The 22,530-nt window shown below is 34.9% G+C and overlaps 7 protein-coding genes across 7 annotated transcripts in view; 3 read left to right on the top strand and 4 right to left on the bottom strand.

Moving 5' to 3' along the window:
* LOC142349218 (uncharacterized) overlaps nucleotides 1-4,368 on the bottom strand; it is a 74,124-nt gene extending 69,756 nt beyond the window's left edge. The window contains exon 1 of the mRNA XM_075400633.1: nucleotides 3,607-4,368. Coding sequence (XP_075256748.1) covers nucleotides 3,607-3,759 — 153 coding nt within the window. The 5' untranslated portion in view covers nucleotides 3,760-4,368. The remainder of the gene's footprint in view (nucleotides 1-3,606) is intronic.
* Nucleotides 1-22,530, top strand: part of LOC142349906 (uncharacterized) — a 419,533-nt gene that overhangs the window by 222,256 nt on the left and 174,747 nt on the right. The window lies entirely within an intron of this gene.
* LOC142349904 (uncharacterized) overlaps nucleotides 1-22,530 on the top strand; it is a 412,979-nt gene that overhangs the window by 223,381 nt on the left and 167,068 nt on the right. The window lies entirely within an intron of this gene.
* Nucleotides 1-22,530, top strand: part of LOC142349900 (endoplasmic reticulum-Golgi intermediate compartment protein 3-like) — a 393,083-nt gene that overhangs the window by 223,378 nt on the left and 147,175 nt on the right. The gene's annotated exons all lie outside the window — the stretch shown is intronic.
* Nucleotides 1-22,530, bottom strand: part of LOC142349905 (ER membrane protein complex subunit 8/9 homolog) — a 181,194-nt gene that overhangs the window by 97,459 nt on the left and 61,205 nt on the right. The gene's annotated exons all lie outside the window — the stretch shown is intronic.
* LOC142349901 (endoplasmic reticulum-Golgi intermediate compartment protein 3-like) overlaps nucleotides 1-22,530 on the bottom strand; it is a 448,624-nt gene that overhangs the window by 364,910 nt on the left and 61,184 nt on the right. The window lies entirely within an intron of this gene.
* The window catches only part of LOC142349903 (uncharacterized), a 471,688-nt gene that overhangs the window by 387,982 nt on the left and 61,176 nt on the right, over nucleotides 1-22,530 (bottom strand). The window lies entirely within an intron of this gene.

Genomic DNA, 22,530 nt, shown 5'->3' with positions numbered 1-22,530 from the left:
GCTATTTGCATTTCAGTACGATGACTATAATAGTCATTTATTTGTTTTTTTTTCTGATTTGATTTCATATTTTGTAACAGAAATGACCTACTGGGAATTGGAAAAAAGAAGAGGTCCTAGAGACAAAGAATTTTCACTGAAAGATTTATAGTTGACAATTTAGGTTTGTCGTAAGAGATTTAAATTGTCTCAGGAAAAAAATAAAAGCTAGCTATAGTTGAGTCGTTGAAGAGAAGGAAATAAGGAACAATGAATTGGACTTTTGTTTGTAGACTATGATAAAAAATGACATCATTAAGACTCAAACGTGACGTAATTAAAAAAATATTATGAGTGAGACTTCAATCACGTCAGCTGTCCATGCTTTGATGAGGTATGCATAATAATATCGTAAGTGGTGTGGATTAAACTTTCACATAGTTCAATGACCCCATATAATGTCTAGGCAACCGTAATTGTGGCAATCATATGACGTAGTTGGACTAGACTTTGTTCCAAAGAAGTCAGTGGCCCTCCTAAAAGGATTAGGATTAGATCACATAATTGTCCATAATTCTGAAGATAGGATGTTATTGTTAGGGTACTATGATTTAACAGAAGTTTTTATGACTGAATTTTTACGATAGTGAACAATTCGTGACGAATTTGTACTCATAAAACCTGTATCGATCACCTGAGAAGTTCGTCTTTACGAAAAGAAGATGTCAAAAGTTTGTTTGCAAGATCACTAAATAATTGGATTCTCAGAAAGAATTTAGATAAATACAGATGATGTCAACATCCCGTAAGGTTTGATGTATTTTAGATAATTATTTGATAAAATTTTGTTATATTGCGTAGAATTTGGGAACTTTTTTTAAAGCTGAAGAAAATTGGTTAGTCTTTGGGTTCTTTTGACAAATTTTAGCTACTTGTGGTAAAAGAGGGTATTTCTATGCAAGTTTTGGGTGTATTCGGGTGGCAAGAATTGAGCAGTTTTTACTAGAATTGGGTTTTCAGACAGGTATTAAGTATTTTTTGGCAAAACTGTAGTACTTTTGGCTAGAATTGGGTATTTTTAAGAAGTGTTGGGAAATTTTTGGCAAAGTTCTGGAAAATTTTTGTCCGAATATAGTGTTTTTTGCTGCGAATTGTCAATTTCTGGACTAGAATCGGACATTTTTGGGCAAGAGTTGATTTTTTGGCAAGAATTAGGTAATTTTATTACAAATGGGCCATTTTTGGTAAATATTGGGTGTTTCTTAGGCAAGAATTAGGTTTTATGACAGAATTCTGTAACTTTTCCAAGAATCGGTGAATTTTGGCAATAACTGGGTATTTTTTGGCAAAAATTTTGTATTTCTTGGTAAAATTTTGAATTTCTGGGCTAGAATCGGGTAATTCATCGACCGAATTGGGATTTTTTGGGTCAGAATTTTGTATTTTTTTTGGTAATATTGTGTTTTTCTGGGGAGTAATCCAAACTCATTTGTTATTGAGGGATTATCTTGCTAATCCCTTTCGTGTGAACAGCTTGGGTATCATGCTGTGAGGCAGGTCTTTGGCAATTGGCATTAGTATAGTGTAATATGGGAAAGAGTAAATGACCTAACTAATTTGTTAGTATGAGATTATCTTGCTAATCCCATCGTGTGAGCAGCTTGGGTATCATGCTGTGAGGAACATCTTTGGAAATTGACATTAGTAAAGTGTAATATGTGATAGGGTAAATAACCTATTTAATTTCTTAGTATGAGATTATCTTGCTCATCCCTTCGTGTGAACAGCTTGGGTATCATGCTGTGCGGTACATCTTAGAAAATTGACATTCAAGAGTGTAACATTGGAAAGGGTTTTTGCCAAGAATTGGGCATTTTTAAGCAATTATTGCTTAGTGTTTTTTTGCTAAGAATTGCGTATTTTTTTGCCATTAACTGGGTATTTTTTGCCAAGAATTGGGTATTTTCGACAATAATATGGTGTTTTTTTTTAGCAAAGACGAGGTATTTTTTGGTTAGAATTGCCATAATTTTTTTGCCAAGAATTGGGTAATTTTTGGCAATAATTGGGTAATTTTTGGCAACAATTGGGTATTTTTTGGCAAGAATTGGGAAATTTTTATGCAAAATGGGGTATTTTTGGTTAGAATTGGGTATGTGTTGGCAATATTTGGGTATTTGGGGCAATAATTCTATATTGTTTGCCAAAAATTGGGTATTTCTGGTAAGAAAGAGGTATTTTTGGCAAGAAATGGGTAATTTTTGGCAATAATTAGGTATTTTTGCCACAAAGAGGGCAATTTTTGCCAAAAAATGGGTATTTTTTGGCAAGAATTGGGTATTCTTTGACAAGAATTGGATATTTTTTGCCAGGATTTGGGTATTTTTTTGCAGGAATTGGGTATTTTTCGGCAACGATTGGGTATTTTGGCAAGAATTGGGTAATTTTAATGCAATATGGGGAAATTTTGGTTAGAATAGGGTATTTGTTGGCAATATTTGGGGCAATAATTGTGTGTTTTTTGCCAAAAATTGGGTATTTTTTGTACGAATGAGGTATTTTTGGCAAGAAATGGGTAATTTTTGGCAATAATTAGGTATTTTTGCCACAAAGAGGGTAATTTTTGCCAAGAAATGGGTATTTTTTGGAAAGAATTGGGTATTCTTTGACAAGAATTGAGTATTTTTTGCCAAGATTTCGGTATTATTTGCCAGGAATTGGGTATCTTTGGCAATAATTGAGCAGTTTTTGCAAGAAATGGGTAATTTTTATATAAAAGCAAGAGTATATAAAAAGTTTTCACTATATACACTTTGAAAATCACGTAAGTCGTACGTAACTGTCAATGAGTTATCCTCTCTAATTTATTATTAAAACATTATCTTGCTAATCCCTTTCGTGTGAACAGCTTGGTTATCATGCTGTGAGGTATCATGCTGGGGAAGAGCGTGTGAGAGGGAAACGGAAATCTATAAAAGAGCACACCTTACAGCACATATTTTATTCGTTAAGCGTTACCCTCCGGGACTGGTAAACCTCTACTGGTCTCCACGTGGTCCGCTCTAAATTACTGAGAACTTCTGGTGTTTATCGAGAACCGCGTAGCGTTCAACATGTTCAGCCACAAATTTCAAGACGAATTCTCAAGATTCGCGTAGCGTTGCTCAAAACGTAACTTTCGCGTTTTAAAACAACCAAAGTCAATGGAAGTCAACGGCTGTATGCAACAACTTTAGGCATCTTTGAATTGTAGCACTAGACTTTTGGCATTTTATAATGTGACGGGCTTGTTTAAAATGTCTGAAAGCTTTGCCGCTGTATCAGTTTCGACGAAAAGAAAAAACAGAACAAATTTTGCTTGCAAGCTGCAAATTACGACAGCTGCTCAAGTTCTGAGCGAGTGCAATCCAGATCACGCAAAGATCAAGAAGTTGAGCGTGAAAGTCACTCCAAAAAGTCAAATCGCCCAGAACAGAAAACTTGCATGAAAAGTGCTATCAGAACCATTGCTACAAACTTCGTTTGCTACAAACTTCGTTTGCTACAAACTTCGTTACAAAACAACTAATTACTGGTTTCGCTTGATACGCTATATGCCATGCGATAGAAATTCTAAGATGAACTTACTTCATCAAATGACAAGGCCTCCTTGATGGAAGATGAAGCATACAAAATGCGTCCTTGTTCGCAGTCTACTTTTAACACAAAGTTGCGCAGAGTAGTGGCAGATTGAGGAGAGTGAAGCACTGACCCATTACTACCATAGGGGACCATTGTCATTTCTCCCCTCTGATTCAAACGCTATCGAATTATCTCAGCAGACAGCTTATACCGATCTTGTAGTTCATCAGTCTCCATTTAAGGATACAGAGGCCAGTTCCTTGGAGTCTTAAAGACTGCTGCGATAAATTTTCGGCTGCAATTTCAAAATTTCAGTGAGTTACTAACGTAAATTCGTTCGCTTGCTTCACCAATTGTTTTTTGAGATGAGTAATAGCATGGTCATGACCTAAAATGAGCACTATGGGCAGCATTTTGAGTTGCTTCAAATCAAACTCCCATGCGATTTTCCGGTCTAGTGTAAATCTCCACTTAAGCGGTTGTATCTAATCTCAGAGATGGGTAGTCTGTTTCTGTATTACTTATCTCCGATTGTAGTGATATTTCTCCTGGCGAGTGAATGTATATTGCATTTAACAAATGCAGTACGAATAGTAGATATGGTTGGCGAAATAAAATAATGGCTTTTGTCAAGCTATACTTTTCGATCACCAACTGATTTTCTCTTTACAGTTCACACTCGTCTGCACTCAACACATTATGAGCAACAACAACTACCTGCCATTGACAGGCGTGAAATTGAGCAGCATCTCCAAATGGAGCTTAACAAATATGTACATTGCGCTAACTATATAACATAAGAATTTTAAGAATAAGTTTATAAGAATACATTTATCCACTCTAAAAATCTCTCGTGTGAAATCACACAATTTTTTATCGTGTGATGAAAAATCACACGATTTTTCGTGTGAAAAATGCGTCTCGTGTGATTTCACACGAGAAAAGTTTCCTCGTGTGATGAAAAATTACACGATTTTTCATGTGAATGAATGTATGAGGAAATGAAGCAATTTTTATAGAAAATTCAGATTTTTCCTCGTCCTAATTTTCTTTAGAACAGACGGCTGATCTATCCATGATAGTTTAATGCTACATTGGGGTCTTTTTAGTGATTAAAAAAAAAAAAAACATTGTTAATTTCCTCTGGTACACATAAGTATAAAAAGCAAATGGTAAAAGAGGCAATGTAAAGTTAAGAATATAACATTATGTAAAATTATAAAATCATTAAATTACTTAACTAAAAATTTCACCTTACATTATTAAAAAATGGCCTAAAATGCGAACATAAAATGTTCTCACAATTTTATATGTACATCGTGAAGATTAAAAATTAAAATTAAAATCTAATGCTCTCAATATCATCTTTAATATCAGTTACTTTTGGGTCCTTCAAAAATTCTTTCCAAAAATATTCTTTCAGTTGTTTTTTTAAGGAAGCTTTCGATGTTGTTTTCAGTCTAATATTAGAAGGCAGACTATTATAAATTGGAATGGCTTGTGCAATAAAAGAATCAGTTAAAAACTTATTGTTCTTTCTTATATCGAAAGTTACTTTTTTTGACCTGTCATGTTGTTTTATTCTCATGGTAGAGAGAGGTTCAATTTTATACGCTGGAAGATCGTTGCTGAGTAAGCGAATAAAATATTTTGAGCAACGATATTTCAAGAGAAAAGAAACTGGTAGTATTTTGTTGCGAAGTTTGAGATCTGTAGACCGATCGTATTTTCTCCTATTAAAAATGGATTTTATTCCCCAATTCAATTGTTTTTCTAAAGTTGGGAGTAATGACTTTTGCAACCCTATCAGAATTAGAGCGGAATAATGTAGATGACTTATTACTATTGCATTAAGTAATAAAACTTTCGTTTTCTGTGGTAAACTTTTACTTAGTGTATTCAAAACTTTTATTCCACAAGCCATTCTCTGAAGAATCTTTTTCACTTCTCCATCAAATTTTAGTTTGCTGTCTATAATTACGCCAAGATACTTCACACTATTTGATTCTGCTATTCTTTCATTGTCAACATTCAGAACAGTATTTGTTAACCTCTTCTTGGTGCTGAACACAATATATTCTGTTTTTTGTTTGTTCACTACTAACTGGGACTTTGCAAAAAAATCAATAATTTTTGAGATGTTATGTTCAAGTTTTGTTCTTGCCAATATTTCATCAGCGTCGGATGTAAAAAGAAAAGTGTCGTCTGCGTACTGTACAACCGTGCAATCCTCTTCAACAATCTTTGCTAAATCGTTGACGTAAATGTTAAATAATAGAGGTCCTAAAATAGTACCTTGTGGAACTCCTCTCTTCAAATTTATCCAGTCCGATTCAATTCCATTCAGAACAACTCTTTGCGTTCTTTTACTCAAATAATTCTCTACTAAATTGGTAGCATGTTCGTCGAAACCTATATTTTCTAGTCTCCGTAACAGTATTTTGTGGTTTATAGAATCAAAAGCCTTTGAAAGATCTAAAAACGCCCCTGTAACATTTTTTTTCTTGTTGAGTTCTAATCTTATTTGTTCTGTCGATTTCAGGATAGCATCAATTGTTGAAATTTGTTTTCTATAACCAAATTGACTAGCCGACAATAATTGCTCCCTTTCGAGGAAACTTGTGATTTGTGAACTGAACGCCTTTTCAAAAATTTTTGACAAAGCAGAAGTGACAAAAATAGGTCTATAATTGAGTGGGTCTTCGGGATTCCCTTTTTTGAAGAGTGGAGTTACACAAGCTTTTTTAAGATCTTCTGGAAATTTTCCTTCTGTAATGAATTGATTAATGAGATAACATAGTGGTTCCGCTAGCGCTGCTTTAGCATCTTTTATTGCCCAAGCTGGTATTTTTGAAGGACCGACTGGTTTACTTGTATTCAAAGAATCTATGAGCACATTTGTTTCCTTGGTTGTTATATATCGGAAATTGAAACACTTTCTCGGAGCAGTTTTAGGAGGAATGTTGTTTGTTTGTTGCAAGCCAATAAACTCTCCTAGAGTCGAAAATCTGTAATTTAGAAGATTTGCGATTTCCATGGGCTTTGTTATCTTATCACCAAAACTGTTTAATAAAGATTGAATTCTTGCTTGAGTCTTTTCTTTATTACGAAGATCTTGAATGAATTTCCATCTGGCTTTTTCACTGTTTAACTCCATAAAACTTGAAAGAAGTTGTTTTTCTTTTTGACGGATTAAATCATTTTTAGTTTCATCATCGCTAATTCTTGAAAACTGTCTTTTTGTTTCCTCACATAACCATTTTTCTTGAAGCAAGAATTTTGGTTTATCTGTTCTAATATAACAGGTTTTAATTGGAGCATGTAGTGCTAATGCTCTTTCAATAATTCTTTGAAATTCTAATAACATCATATCTCCTGTCACTGCACCGTAAAAGTGTCTCCAGTCTGAATTTTTAATAAAATTTTGGAATGCTATGGCTGAATATTTTTTTTTGTCAAAAAACTTTTTTTTTGTAGTTTTTGATTTTAGCATCACAGATTTAGGAACTGTGATTGTTGCAAATTGATCAGTTTTCAAAATCGTATCCGCTACTATGCCAGTTTCGAAATCGTCTGTTATGATATAATCGATAAGTGTTGAAGAAGAGTTAATCATTCTTGTAGCTGTGTCATTATTCGTTGGTTTAAGGTCATATGGAGAAATTACAGATTGCAGCAGACTTCTGTCGCGCTTTGCAAAATAGTTTAAATTGTAGTCTCCAGCAAGTATGACAGATTTTCCTTCAGCCATAGCAAGATCAATTCCCAGGACCAATTTTTCCAAAAACATCTTAACAAGTTTTTTTTCCGGACAGTATGATAAATTCAAAACGCATTTCTTTTTTTGTATGCTCAACTCAACCCATAAACTTTCAAAAATTGTATCCGGAAAGCAGTTGAGATCATCGCGGAGACGAGCTTTTAATAATTTTGGAATGTACATGATAATACCACCACCTTTTGTTTTTGTTGTTTGGATGCGATCTTTTCGAAAACAGTCAAAGTTTTGCTTATCTATATGCCAAAATTCTTCCGGATGGTTTTGTGACAACCATGTTTCACTAAACGCATATATGCAGTTGTAACCAATGTCTTGAATGAGTTCTTTCAACAGCAGATGTTGTCCTGCTAAACTTCTGGCGTTTTGATGTAGAATTTTTATTCTGGAATCAAATAATTTTAACTTTTTCATCATAAGTGCATATGGCAGAACTGGTCCAGGGTTTATTTCGATATCACCTTTTTTAGTAGAAGATACCATATAACAACCAAGAAAAAGGAAAAGTTGAATTTGGATGGTGGAGCACATTGTTTGCTGTTACAGATTCCTTTGAATGAAGGCATTCGAGATGCATAAGGAAGACTGTAAAAACATTCTGAAACACTATCGGAAGATGTGAGTAGTACACATAGTATAACTATGAGTCGAATACCTGCCATTTTTGGTTATATCTGATTATAAATCATTACACGTTGCAAAATAGCTTAAAAACAACAGAAACTGCAGCTAAAATCCATTTGTATAACGATATGTTTGTCTCCATGGTTTGTAAGTGTTAGCCCTACTCACGTATGCACTTTGAGAATATTGCAAAGGTTGTAATCGAACAAGATTACAAGAAGTTAAAAGAAAATGACTTAAAACTGCGTTTTTAATAAACGGAATTCCCTGCTGAAAATTAAAATGTATGTCATCATAAAAGAGAGCGTTGTAATTTGCCATTTGACTCAACATGTTGCACACAGGAAGTATTTTGATTTTTTCAGTGTTTTCTTGTGTAATATACTCTCGCAGTTTTTCATTGAATTCATAAATTTTGTTGTTTGTCTGTTCGTTTTTCGGCAATTTTTTTAAAGGAGGCACTTCCATCAATACCAATGATTCTGGGCTGAACTTTTCCTGTATTGCAGAGACAAGATCTTTGTAATCTGAGAATAATGTTTCTAAATGATCACTTTTTTGTTTTAGAATAGCATTGGTCCCATCCTGTAAAATAACTGTTTTCATCTTTTTTTGATCGTAACCCTGTAATAATTGCAATTTCTCCTTTGTTGTCGAGCCTGGGTAAGCATGTATACTGCAGTCCTGAGGAAATGTCCGATCTCTTGCCAGGTGTTTGATTATACTACTACCAATTAACAAATTTTCTGTTTTCTCCTCGATCTCTAATGTTTCAAACTTTCGAATAAAAACGTCATTTTTTGCACTCGTGTTAATCGTTGGTGTTATAATAGCTGAATTAGTTGTTACCTGTGTCGATTTTTTAAGGAATTCACTCACGGTTACCACATGCTCGGCGATGAGACTGTCCTTCTCCTCTAATTTTTGATAAAGTTCGCAATAAATTTTATAAAGATCCGCTTTTGAATAACTATTAAACTTTTCTGCAGTCATCATCATGATTGGAATATATTACAGGAGGATATTTACAGGAGTAATTTACAATTATTGATATTTACAATTAGAACTATGTTACAGAATCTGTTGCTTAAAAAGAACTATTGTGCTAACGTTTAAAACTAGCAATGCATAAGAAAGTGTTTAAAAAATGAAGGTCAAGAAGCAACTGTACAGAATGAAAGAATTGTGTGTTGTGATTAAAACCAAAGATAATACTTTAAATTGAAAAAGTTGGGTATAAAGTGCATTTTTTTCTTTGTTTTGTCATTTAAGAAGAGAATCTGGTGATTTCAATGTAGTATACGTGAAATCAATGGTGATTTCAATGGACTAAACACCCAACAAAAAGAGCCAATTAAAAAGAGTTTAAAAATTCAATGATAATGTGTTCAATGTAGATGTAGCGCACTCGAGAGTTATATGTTCAAAAAGTTTCTTGAACAGTGCAACCTCTGTGGGTCTTTTACTCATCCCAATTTCTTTTAGAACACAAGAATGTTCTGTCAATTGTATTCTCATGCTATTTCGGGCTGTTTTTAAGTGATTAAGATAGAACTTTAAAATGAAAAAACTGGGGTAAAGTGGGCCACCTAAAACATCCTCTCATAAAAAAAGTTTTTATCTTCATGTGTTGACTGTAGGTTGTCAGTCAAACTGAAACTTAGAAGTTAATGGCCTTTGAGCCTTATATTTATGAATAACTCTGACCGGAGCCACGACCTGACGTTTTTATTTGATAAAGAGGAATCACTTCTTTCTGTTTTGACTATAGTAATTATTTTTGAGTTTCATAACCGGAAAAGCAAGGAAAAAGTTCTTTTAGCGTTTTGAATTGCTTCTCCTAAGTGAATTCACACAAATGTACGGATAAAATGAATAAAATTTTTTCTTGACAAGTTTTTGATAGAGTTTTTAAGGGGAACCTGCTAAAACATATTGAACTACAACACAGACTGAAAAGCCGAAATAGCCACATCAGCAAATGTTGCTCTAAGATGACTTTCAACGGCTAACTCTTTAGCTGTGATTCATAACGAGCTGCCTTTCTTGATTTGGTCATTTTTTAACACTTTTTCAAGGAATAGTTGTAGAGAAAACACAATGAATCGCAAAAAGTGGGGTAAAGTGGGCCAACTAAAACATCCTCTCAGAAAAACTGTTTTTATCTTCATGTGTTGACTGTAGGTTGTCAGTCAAACTGAAAATTAGCAGTTAATGGCCTTTGAGCCTTATATTTATCAATAACTCTGACCGGAGCCACGACCTGACGTTTTTATTTGATAAAGAGGAATCACTTCTTTCTGTTTTGACTATAGTAATTATTTTTGAGTTTCATAACCGGAAAAGCAAGGAAAAAGTTCTTTTAGCGTTTTGAATTGCTTCTCCTAAGTGAATTCACACAAATGTACGGATAAATGAATAAAATTTTTTCTTGACAAGTTTTTGATAGAATTTTTAAGGAGAACCTGCTAAAACATATTGAACTACAACACAGACTGAAAAGCCGAAAGAGCCACATCAGCAAATGTTGCTCTAAGATGATTTACAACGGCTAAGTCTTTAGCTGTGATTCATAACGAGCTGCCATTCTTGATTTGGTCATTTTTTAACACTTTTTCAAGGAATAGTTGTAGAGAAAACACAATGAATCGCAAGAAGTGGGGTAAAGTGGGCCACCTAAAACATCCTCTCACAAAAACTGTTTTTATCTTCATGTGTTGACTGTAGGTTGTCAGTCAAACTATAAATTAGGAGTTAATGGGCTTTGGAGATTATATTTATGAATAACACCGATCGGAGCCACGACCTGAAGTTTTTATTTGATAAAGAGAAATCACTTCGTTCTTTTTTGACAATAGTACTTATTCTTGAGTTTCATAACCGCACAAGCAATGAAAAAGTTCTTCTAGCGTTTTGACTTGCTTCTCCTAAGTGAATTCGCACAAATGTACAAATGAATTGAATGAAAGCTTTTTTGACAAGTTTTTGATAGAATTTTTAAGGAGAACCTGCTAAAACATATTGAACTACAACCCAGACTGAAAAGCCGAAATAGCCACATCAGCAAATGTTGCTCTAAGATGACTTACAACGGCTAACTCTTTAGTTGTGATTCATAACGAGCTGCCTTTCTTGATTTGGTTATCTTTTAACCCTTTTTCAAGGCATAGTTGTAGAGAAAACACAATGAATCGCAAAAAGTGGGGTAAAGTGGGCCACCTAAAACATCCTCTCACAAAAACTGTTTTTATATTCATGTGTTGACTGTAGGTTGTCAGTCAAACTATAAATTAGCAGTTAATGGGCTTTGAACCCTATATTTATGAATAACACCGTTCGGAGCCACGACCTGAAGTTTTTATTTGATAAAGAGGAATCACTTCTTTCTGTTTTGACAATAGTATTTATTTTTGAGTTTCATAACCGGAAAAGCAAGGAAAAAGTTCTTCTAGCGTTTTGACTTGCTTCTCCTAAGTGAGTTCACACAAATGTACGGATAAATTGATTGAAATATTTTTTGACAAGTTTTTGACAGAATTTTTATGGAGAACCAGCTAAAACATATTGAACTACAACCCAGACTGAAAAGACGAAATAGCCACATCAGCAAATGTTGCTCTAAGATGACTTACAACGGCTAACTGTTTAGCTGCGATTCATAACGAGCTGCCATTCTTGAATTGGTCATCTTTTAACCCTTTTTCAAGGCATAGTTGTAGAGAAAACACAATGAATCGCAAAAAGTGGGGTAAAGTGGGCCACCTAAAAGATCCTCTCACAAAAACTGTTTTTATCCTTATGTATTGACTGTATTTTGTCAGTCAAGCTGGATATTAGCAGTTAATGGCCTTTGAGCCCTATAATTATGAATAACTCTGACAGGAGCCACGACCTGAAGTTTTTATTTGATAAAGAGGAATCACTTCTTTCTGTTTTGACAATAGTATTTATTTTTGAGTTTCATAACCGGAAAAGCAAGTAAAAAGTTCTTCTAGCGTTTTGACTTGCTTCTCCTAGGTGATTTCACACAAATGTCGAGTTAAACTGAATAAAATCTTTTTTTGACAAGTTTTTGACAGATTTTTTACGGAGAACCTGCTAAAACATATTGAACTACAACCCAGACTGAAAAGCCGAAATAGCCACATCAGCAAATGTTGCTCCAAGATGACTTACAACGGCTAAGTCTTTAGCTGTGATTCATAACGAGCTGCCATTTTTGAATTGGTCATCTTTTAACCCTTTTTCAAGGCATAGTTGTAGAGAAAACACAATGAATCGCAAAAAGTGGGGTAAAGTGGGCCACCTAAAAGATCCTCTCACGAAAACTGTTTTTAACCTTATTTATTGACTGTAGTTTGTCAGTCAAGCTGAATATTAGCAGTTAATGGCCTTTGAGCCCTATAATTATGAATAACTCTGACAGGAGCCACGACCTGAAGTTTTTATTTGATAAAGAGGAATCACTTCTTTCTGTTTTGACAATAGTATTTATTTTTGAGTTTCATAACCGGAAAAGCAAGTAAAAAGTTCTTCTAGCGTTTTGACTTGCTTCTCCTAGGTGATTTCACACAAATGTCGAGTTAAACTGAATAAAATCTTTTTTTGACAAGTTTTTGACAGATTTTTTACGGAGAACCTGCTAAAACATATTGAACTACAACCCAGTCTGAAAAGCCGAAATAGCCACATCAGCAAATGTTGCTCTAAGATGACTTACAACGGCTAAGTCTTTAGCTGTGCTTCATAACGAGCTGCCATTCTTGTTTTGGTCAACTTTTAACACTTTTTCAAGGCATAGTTGTAGAGAAAACACAATGAATCGCAAAAAGTGGGGTAAAGTGGGCCACCTAAAACATCCTCTCAGAAAAACTGTTTTTATCTTCATGTGTTGACTGTAGGTTGTCAGTCAAACTGAAAATTAGCAGTTAATGGCCTTTGATCCTTATATTTATGAATAACTCTGACCGGAGCCACGACCTGACGTTTTTATTTGATAAAGAGGAATCACTTGTTTCTGTTTTAACTATAGTAATTATTTTTGAGTTTCATAACCGGAAAAGCAAGGAAAAGGTTCTTTTAGCGTTTTGAATTGCTTCTCCTAAGTGAATTCACACAAATGTACGGATAAAATGAATAAAATTTTTTCTTGACAAGTTCTTGACAGATTTTTTACGGAGAACCTGCTAAAACATATTGAACTACAACCCAGTCTGAAAAGCCGAAATAGCCACATCAGCAAATGTTGCTCTAAGATGACTTACAACGGCTAACTCTTTAGTTGTGATTCATAACGAGCTGCCTTTCTTGATTTGGTTATCTTTTAACCCTTTTTCAAGGCATAGTTGTAGAGAAAACACAATGAATCGCAAAAAGTGGGGTAAAGTGGGCCACCTAAAACATCCTCTCACAAAAACTGTTTTTATATTCATGTGTTGTTGACTGTAGGTTGTCAGTCAAACTATAAATTAGCAGTTAATGGGCTTTGAACCTTATATTTATGAATAACACCGTTCGGAGCCACGACCTGAAGTTTTTATTTGATAAAGAGGAATCACTTCTTTCTGTTTTGACAATAGTATTTATTTTTGAGTTTCATAACCGGAAAAGCAAGGAAAAAGTTCTTCTAGCGTTTTGACTTGCTTCTCCTAAGTGAGTTCACACAAATGTACGGATAAATTGATTGAAATATTTTTTGACAAGTTTTTGACAGAATTTTTATGGAGAACCAGCTAAAACATATTGAACTACAACCCAGACTGAAAAGACGAAATAGCCACATCAGCAAATGTTGCTCTAAGATGACTTACAACGGCTAACTGTTTAGCTGCGATTCATAACGAGCTGCCATTCTTGAATTGGTCATCTTTTAACCCTTTTTCAAGGCATAGTTGTAGAGAAAACACAATGAATCGCAAAAAGTGGGGTAAAGTGGGCCACCTAAAAGATCCTCTCACAAAAACTGTTTTTATCCTTATGTATTGACTGTATTTTGTCAGTCAAGCTGGATATTAGCAGTTAATGGCCTTTGAGCCCTATAATTATGAATAACTCTGACAGGAGCCACGACCTGAAGTTTTTATTTGATAAAGAGGAATCACTTCTTTCTGTTTTGACAATAGTATTTATTTTTGAGTTTCATAACCGGAAAAGCAAGTAAAAAGTTCTTCTAGCGTTTTGACTTGCTTCTCCTAGGTGATTTCACACAAATGTCGAGTTAAACTGAATAAAATCTTTTTTTGACAAGTTTTTGACAGATTTTTTACGGAGAACCTGCTAAAACATATTGAACTACAACCCAGACTGAAAAGCCGAAATAGCCACATCAGCAAATGTTGCTCTAAGATGACTTACAACGGCTAAGTCTTTAGCTGTGATTCATAACGAGCTGCCATTTTTGAGTTGGTCATCTTTTAACCCTTTTTCAAGGCATAGTTGTAGAGAAAACACAATGAATCGCAAAAAGTGGGGTAAAGTGGGCCACCTAAAAGATCCTCTCACGAAAACTGTTTTTAACCTTATTTATTGACTGTAGTTTGTCAGTCAAGCTGAATATTAGCAGTTAATGGCCTTTGAGCCCTATAATTATGAATAACTCTGACAGGAGCCACGACCTGAAGTTTTTATTTGATAAAGAGGAATCACTTCTTTCTGTTTTGACAATAGTATTTATTTTTGAGTTTCATAACCGGAAAAGCAAGTAAAAAGTTCTTCTAGCGTTTTGACTTGCTTCTCCTAGGTGATTTCACACAAATGTCGAGTTAAACTGAATAAAATCTTTTTTTGACAAGTTTTTGACAGATTTTTTACGGAGAACCTGCTAAAACATATTGAACTACAACCCAGTCTGAAAAGCCGAAATAGCCACATCAGCAAATGTTGCTCTAAGATGACTTACAACGGCTAAGTCTTTAGCTGTGCTTCATAACGAGCTGCCATTCTTGTTTTGGTCAACTTTTAACACTTTTTCAAGTCATAGTTGTAGAGAAAACACAATGAATCGCAAAAAGTGGGGTAAAGTGGGCCACCTAAAACATCCTCTCAGAAAAACTGTTTTTATCTTCATGTGTTGACTGTAGGTTGTCAGTCAAACTGAAAATTAGCAGTTAATGGCCTTTGATCCTTATATTTATGAATAACTCTGACCGGAGCCACGACCTGACGTTTTTATTTGATAAAGAGGAATCACTTGTTTCTGTTTTAACTATAGTAATTATTTTCGAGTTTCATAACCGGAAAAGCAAGGAAAAGGTTCTTTTAGCGTTTTGAATTGCTTCTCCTAAGTGAATTCACACAAATGTACGGATAAAATGAATAAAATTTTTTCTTGACAAGTTCTTGACAGATTTTTTACGGAGAACCTGCTAAAACATATTGAACTACAACCAAGACTGAAAAGCCGAAATAGCCACATCAGCAAATGTTGCTCTAAGATGACTTACAACGGCTAAGTCTTTAGCTGTGATTCATAACGAGCTGCCATTCTTGAATTGGTCATCTTTTAACCCCTTTTCAAGGCATAGTTGTAGAGAAAACACAAGGAATCGCAAAAAGTGGGGTAAAGTGGGCCACCTAAAAGATCCTCTCACAAAAACTGTTTTTAACCTTATGTATTGACTGTAGTTTGTCAGTCAAGCTGAATATTAGCAGTTAATGGCCTTTGAGCCTTATATGAAGTTTTTATTTGATAAAGAGGAATCACTTCTTTCTGTTTTGACAATAGTATTTATTTTTGAGTTTCATAACCGAAAAAAAGCAAGGAAAAAGTTCTTCTAGCGTTTTGACTTGCTTCTCCTAGGTGAATTCACACAAATGGCGAGATAAATTGAATAAAATCTTTTTTTGACAAGTTTTTGACAGAATTTTTACGGAGAACCTGCTAAAACATATTGAACTACAACCCAGACTGAAAAGCCGAAATAGCCACATCAGCAAATGTTGCTCTAAGATGACTTACAACGGCGAAGTCTTTAGCTGTAATTCATAACGAGCTGTCTTTCTTGATTTGGTTATCTTTTAACCCTTTTTCAAGGCATAGTTGTAGAGAAAACTCAATGAATCGCAAAAAGTGGGGTAAAGTGGGCCACCTAAAAGATCCTCTCACAAAAACTGTTTTTATCTTTATGTGTTGACTGTAGTTTGTCAGTCAAGCTGAATATTAGCAGTTAATGGCCTTTGAGACTTATATTTATGAATAACTCTGACCGGAGCCAGGACCTGACGTTTTCATTTGATTAAGAGGAATCACTTCTTTCTGTTTTGACTATAGTATTTATTTTTGAGTTTCATAACCGGAAAAGCAAGGAAAAAGTTCTTATAGCGTTTTGACTTGCTTCTCCTAAGTGAATTCACACAAATGTACGGATAAAATGAATAAAATTTTTTCTTGACAAGTTTTTGACGGAATTTTTACGGAGAACCTGCTAAAACATATTGAACTACAACCCAGACTGAAAAGCCGAAATAGCCACATCAGCAAATGTTGCTCTAAGATGACTTACAACGGCGAAGTCTTTAGCTGTAATTCATAACGAGCTGCCATTCTTGATTTGGTCATCTTTTAACACTTTTTCAAGGAATAGTTGTAGAGAAAACACAATGAATCGCAAAAAGTGGGGTAAAGTGGGCCACCTAAAAGATCCTCTCACAAAAACTGTTTTTATCTTTATGTGTTGACTGTAGTTTGTAAGTCAAGCTGAATATTAGCAGTTAATGGCCTTTGAGACTTATATTTATGAATAACTCTGACCGGAGCCAGGACCTGACGTTTTTATTTGATTAAGAGGAATCACTTCTTTCTGTTTTGACTATAGTATTTATTTTTGAGTTTCATAACCGGAAAAGCAAGGAAAAAGTTCTTATAGCGTTTTGAATTGCTTCTCCTAAGTGAATTCACACAAATGTACGGATAAAATGAATAAAATTTTTTCTTGACAAGTTTTTGACGAAATTTTTACGGAGAACCTGCTAAAACATATTGAACTACAACCCAAACTGAAAAGCCGAAATAGCCAGATCAGCAAATGTTGCTCTAAGATGACTTACAACGGCTAAGTCTTTAGCTGTGACTCATAACGAGCTGCCATTCTTGATTTGGTCATCTTTTAACAATTTTTCAAGGAATAGTTGTAGAGAAAACACAATGAATCGCAAAAAGTGGGGTAAAGTGGGCCACATAAAAGATCCTCTCACAAAAACTGTTTTTATCTTTATGTGTTGATTGTAGTTTGTCAGTCAAGCTGAATATTAGCAGTTAATGGCCTTTGAGACTTATATTTATGAATAACTCTGACCGGAGCCAGGACCTGACGTTTTTATTTGATTAAGAGGAATCACTTCTTTCTGTTTTGACTATAGTATTTATTTTTGAGTTTCATAACCGGAAAAGCAAGGAAAAAGTTCTTTTAGCGTTTTGACTTGCTTCTCCTAAGTTAATTCACACAAATGTACGGATAAAATGAATAAAATATTTTTTTGACAAGTTTTTGACAGATTTTTTACGGAGAACCTGCAAAACATATTGAACTACAACCCAGACTAAAAAGCCGAAATAGCCACATCAGCAAATGTTGCTCTAAGATGACTTACAACGGCTAAGTCTTTAGCTGTGATTCATAACGAGCTGCCATTCTTAATTTGGTGATCTTTTAACACTTTTTCAAGGAATAGTTGTAGAGAAAACACAATGAATCGCAAAAAGTGGGTTAAAGTGGGCCACCTAAAAGAACCTCTTAAAAAAACTGTTTTTATCCTTATGTGTTCAATGTAGTTTGTCAGTCAAGCTGAATATTACCAGTTAATGGCCTTTTAGCCTTATGTTTATGAATAACTTTGACCGGAGCCACGACTTGAAGTTTTTATTTGATAAAGAGTAATCAATTCGTTCTGTTTTGTCTATAGTATCTTTTCTTGGGTTTCATAACTGCAAAAGCAAGGAAAAAGTTTTTCTAGCGCTGTGATTTGCTGTTCCTAAGGGAAGTTACGCAAACGTACGGATGAATTGAATAAAATCTTTTTTGACAATTTTTTAATAGAGTTTTTATGGAGAACCTGCTAAAACATATTAAACTACAATCCAGACTAAAAAGACGAAATAGCCACATCAGCAACTGATGCTCTAAGATGACCTATAACGGCCAACTCTTTAGCTGTGATCCATATGGAAATTCGGTCGTTGATTTGGTCATCTTTTAACCCTTTTTCAAGGCATAGTTGTAGGGAAAAACAATGAATCGCGAAAAATGGGGTAAAGTGGGCCACCTAAAAGATCCTCTCATAAAAACTGTCTTTAGCCTTATGCGTTGACTGTAAATTGTCAGTCAATCTGAATATTAGCAGTTAATGGCCTTTGAGACTTATATTTATGAATAACTCTGACCGGAGCCAGGACCTGACGTTTTTATTTGATTAAGAGGAATCACTTCTTTCTGTTTTGACTATAGTACTTATTTTTGAGTTTCATAACCGGAAAAGCAAGGAAAAAGTTCTTTTAGCGTTTTGACTTGCTTCTCCTAAGTTAATTCACACAAATGTACGGATAAAATGAATAAAATATTTTTTTGACAAGTTTTTGACAGATTTTTTACGGAGAACCTGCAAAACATATTGAACTACATCCCAGACTAAAAAGCCGAAATAGCCACATCAGCAAATGTTGCTCTAAGATGACTTACAACGGCTAAGTCTTTAGCTGTGATTCATAACGAGCTGCCATTCTTAATTTGGTGATCTTTTAACACTTTTTCAAGGAATAGTTGTAGAGAAAACACAATGAATCGCAAAAAGTGGGTTAAAGTGGGCCACCTAAAAGAACCTCTTAAAAAAACTGTTTTTATCCTTATGTGTTCAATGTAGTTTGTCAGTCAAGCTGAATATTACCAGTTAATGGCCTTTTAGCCTTATGTTTATGAATAACTTTGACCGGAGCCACGACTTGAAGTTTTTTTTTTGATAAAGAGTAATCAATTCGTTCTGTTTTGTCTATAGTATCTTTTCTTGGGTTTCATAACTGCAAAAGCAAGGAAAAAGTTTTTCTAGCGCTGTGATTTGCTGTTCCTAAGGGAAGTTACGCAAACGTACGGATGAATTGAATAAAATCTTTTTTTGACAATTTTTTAATAGAGTTTTTATGGAGAACCTGCTAAAACATATTAAACTACAATCCAGACTAAAAAGACGAAATAGCCACATCAGCAACTGATGCTCTAAGATGACCTATAACGGCCAACTCTTTAGCTGTGATCCATATGGAAATTCGGTCGTTGATTTGGTCATCTTTTAACCCTTTTTCAAGGCATAGTTGTAGGGAAAAACAATGAATCGCGAAAAATGGGGTAAAGTGGGCCACCTAAAAGATCCTCTCATAAAAACTGTCTTTAGCCTTATGCGTTGACTGTAAATTGTCAGTCAATCTGAATATTAACAGTTTATGGCTTTTGAGCTTTATATTAATGAATAACTCTGACCAGAGCCAAGACCTGATGTTTTTATTTGATGAAGAGAAATCACTTCGTTCTGTTTTGTCTAAAGTATTTATTCTTGAGTTTCCTAACCGCAAAAGAGCAAAAAAGTTCTTCTAGCGTTTCGACTTGCTTTTTTTAAGTGCAAGTACTCAAACGTACTGATGAATTGATTAATATGTGTTTTTGACAAGTTTTTGTTAGAATTTTTACGGAGAACCTGCTAAAACATTATGAACTACAATCCAGAATGAAAAGCCGAAAAATTCACCTCAGCAATTGGTGCTTTAAGACAACTTACAACGATTTATTCTTTAGTTCAAATCTATACTGAATTTCCACTGCTGTATCAGTAATCTCTTAACCCTTTTTCAGGGCATAGTTGTACAGCAAACACAATAAGTCACAGAAAGTTGGCCAATTAAAAAATCCTCTCTCAAAAACTGTTTTTATCACTATGTGTTGACTGTAGGTTGTCAGGCAAGCTGATTATAAGCAGTGAATGGACTATTGTAGAATAGTTTTAGATCAGTTTCATAGTCAATCATCTAAATGAGTTTTCGGACTCTTTTGAGCTGCTGACTTTTTTTTAATCAAAAATACACAAAAGACACCGGCCTTTATGAGGAGGCTGATATTTTCCCCTTTCCTGACAGAAATTTTTGGTGTCTAACAATAGTCAGTGGATCAAGTAGGTGGTGGAAAACGTCTTGGAAGTGCTTTTTGAAACCGTTTTGCTTGTTTTTACGACAACTCTGACTTCAGTCAAACCAATAAACTTTGGATAAGTTTCGGTTCTTTGCTGATTACTCAAACATTACTTTAGGGACTTGAACGCTTATAGGCGCGTTTTGTTGCGACTAACCCAGTCGTGATTTCCATTTGCAGTTGATAATCTGATTTGCCTTGCAAAAAAGTTATTAGAGCTCAAAATTGCAATTTTTCGTAATTGAACAAGTTGTGATGCAAAGGTGACAGTTTCTTCAATGTACTGGTTTAATATCCATGCATATTGCGTTATTTGGTCGTGTTTGAAGGCCATGAACCTATTTGATGCGTCCAGAAACACTCGGCAAGTGATGTTTCAAGCCATTTTGCGCGTTTTCATCAAGAACTCGGGTTTAGCTTATAACGAAAAAATTGGGTTCATTTAAGTGCTTTGCTGATTTCTCAAAAACTAAAGTACCAAAAAAAAACGGGCATGGGCGCGTTTTGTTGCTACTGAACTATTCTTGATTGCTGTATTCGGTTGTCTTTCTGAATCATTAACCGCAAAAGGTTATTAATTTCCAAACTTTGAGAAAATTTGCAATTTTTGGTCAATTTGGGTCATTTTTGGTTATTTTCAAATTTCTCATTCAATTTTTGACCCAAACGAGTGATTATTGGCCAAATCTGTTGCTATTTAGACGTTATTCACTTGAATGACTGATCACTGTCCTGGAAATTTTCTTTAGAACTGTTATTCAATGATGAAAGCGGATAAACGAATCTCTTCTCAAACTTTATGGCTGATTGGTGTTTTGCGCAATTGAACAAGTCTTTCGGCGTGCGTTTTAGGTTTTCTAGACACTATTTAGGTTGTTGAAGCTAAATATGTCAAACAATGGGATTAATTCAACTATTTTTCTTTTTTCACGATTTCATCAAATTTCTGTGGATGTTGTTTTATGTCAAAACACACAAAACATCATAACCTTCATGGTGAGGTGGGAAATTTTTTCCCACCTCACCATGAAGGTTTGCCGTGACCTAGAACGTGGAAGTGGACCAGAATTACACCCACAAATACGCCGGGAACGCTGTTTCACGTTGTTTTACGTCGGATCCGGAGATCTTGGGCTTCGATTTTAGCCCATAAAATGGGGTACAGAACAGTATTTTGTTAATATCTCCTAAAGTACTGGACCAAATTAAACGGGAGTAGTCGCATTTTGTTAGCACTGAACCCCTCTTGCTTGCAGTATTTGGTTGGTTTCCCAAATCGGCCTAATCAAAAAGTTATTAATGTTCAAAGTTGAAATAGGCCGAATTTTCGGGCTATTCTGGGTGACCCAAATTTCGGTACAACAAAACGCGCGATTTACCCAACAAGTGTTAGTGTTTTAGAATCCTCAGTTAGTGGGGAGTATGCCCATATATATTTCCCATAGCGTTTTACGGAATTGAGATGGTCAAATTTGGCTCTGAAGCTAGGTCACAATGCTTTTTTGGTGATTTGGTACCGTACTTTATAATTGCTATAACTCCTCGAGGAATGTAGCGATTGGGCTCATTTTTTAATATGATGCGTATCTCAAGCAGTGCTACCAACTGTACTAAGGGGGTTCATTTTTGTTCCGCCGTTTTAGAGAAATTGTCCAGTAAACTTGACCTCAGTTTTAGCCCCAGAAGCGGTTGACACCATCCGGCACCACTTTTGAACCTTTGAACTTTGCCACTTCGGGTGACAAAATTAGTGTTCTGAACAGCCCGTCTAATGTAGATTCCGAATATGTATACTTCGTATAGCGTTTTCAGAGGTTTAGGTGTTCAATTTTAGCTCTGCAGTCAGGTCACCTCGCTTTTTGGTCATTTGGTACGGTACCTTATAATTGCTATAACTCCTCGAAGAGTGTACCGATTGGGTTCATTTTTTAATATGATGCGTATCTCAAGCAGTGCTACAAACTGTACTGTACGTTTATTTTGGTTCAGCCGTTTTAGAGAAATTGGCCAGTAATCTTGCCCTTGATTTTAGCCCCAGAAGCGGTTGACACCCCGTTGACACCATTGACACGTACCTTGAAACTTTGAACTATGTTACAAATCTTAGTGTTTTAGAATCCCCAGTTAGTGGGTATTCTCGCCATATATATTTTGTATGCAGTTTTATGTAGTCCAGATGGTCAATTTTAGCGTTACATGGGCAGTACCTGTCCTATTTGCTCATTTGGTACGGCACGTTTATGTTGGAATATCTCCTCGTAGAGTGAACCGATTTTTGATCTGTTTGTTGATTTTAACTCAACTTGAGCCGTACTTGAATCCCTGCAAATAGCGTTTTGTTTCTTTCAGCCGTTTTCGAGA

This window comes from Convolutriloba macropyga, chromosome 11 (genome assembly GCF_964194025.1).
Source record: "Convolutriloba macropyga chromosome 11, txConMacr16.3, whole genome shotgun sequence".
Lineage (NCBI taxonomy): Eukaryota > Metazoa > Xenacoelomorpha > Acoela > Convolutidae > Convolutriloba > Convolutriloba macropyga.
This window is presented reverse-complemented; position numbering and strand designations above follow the sequence as displayed.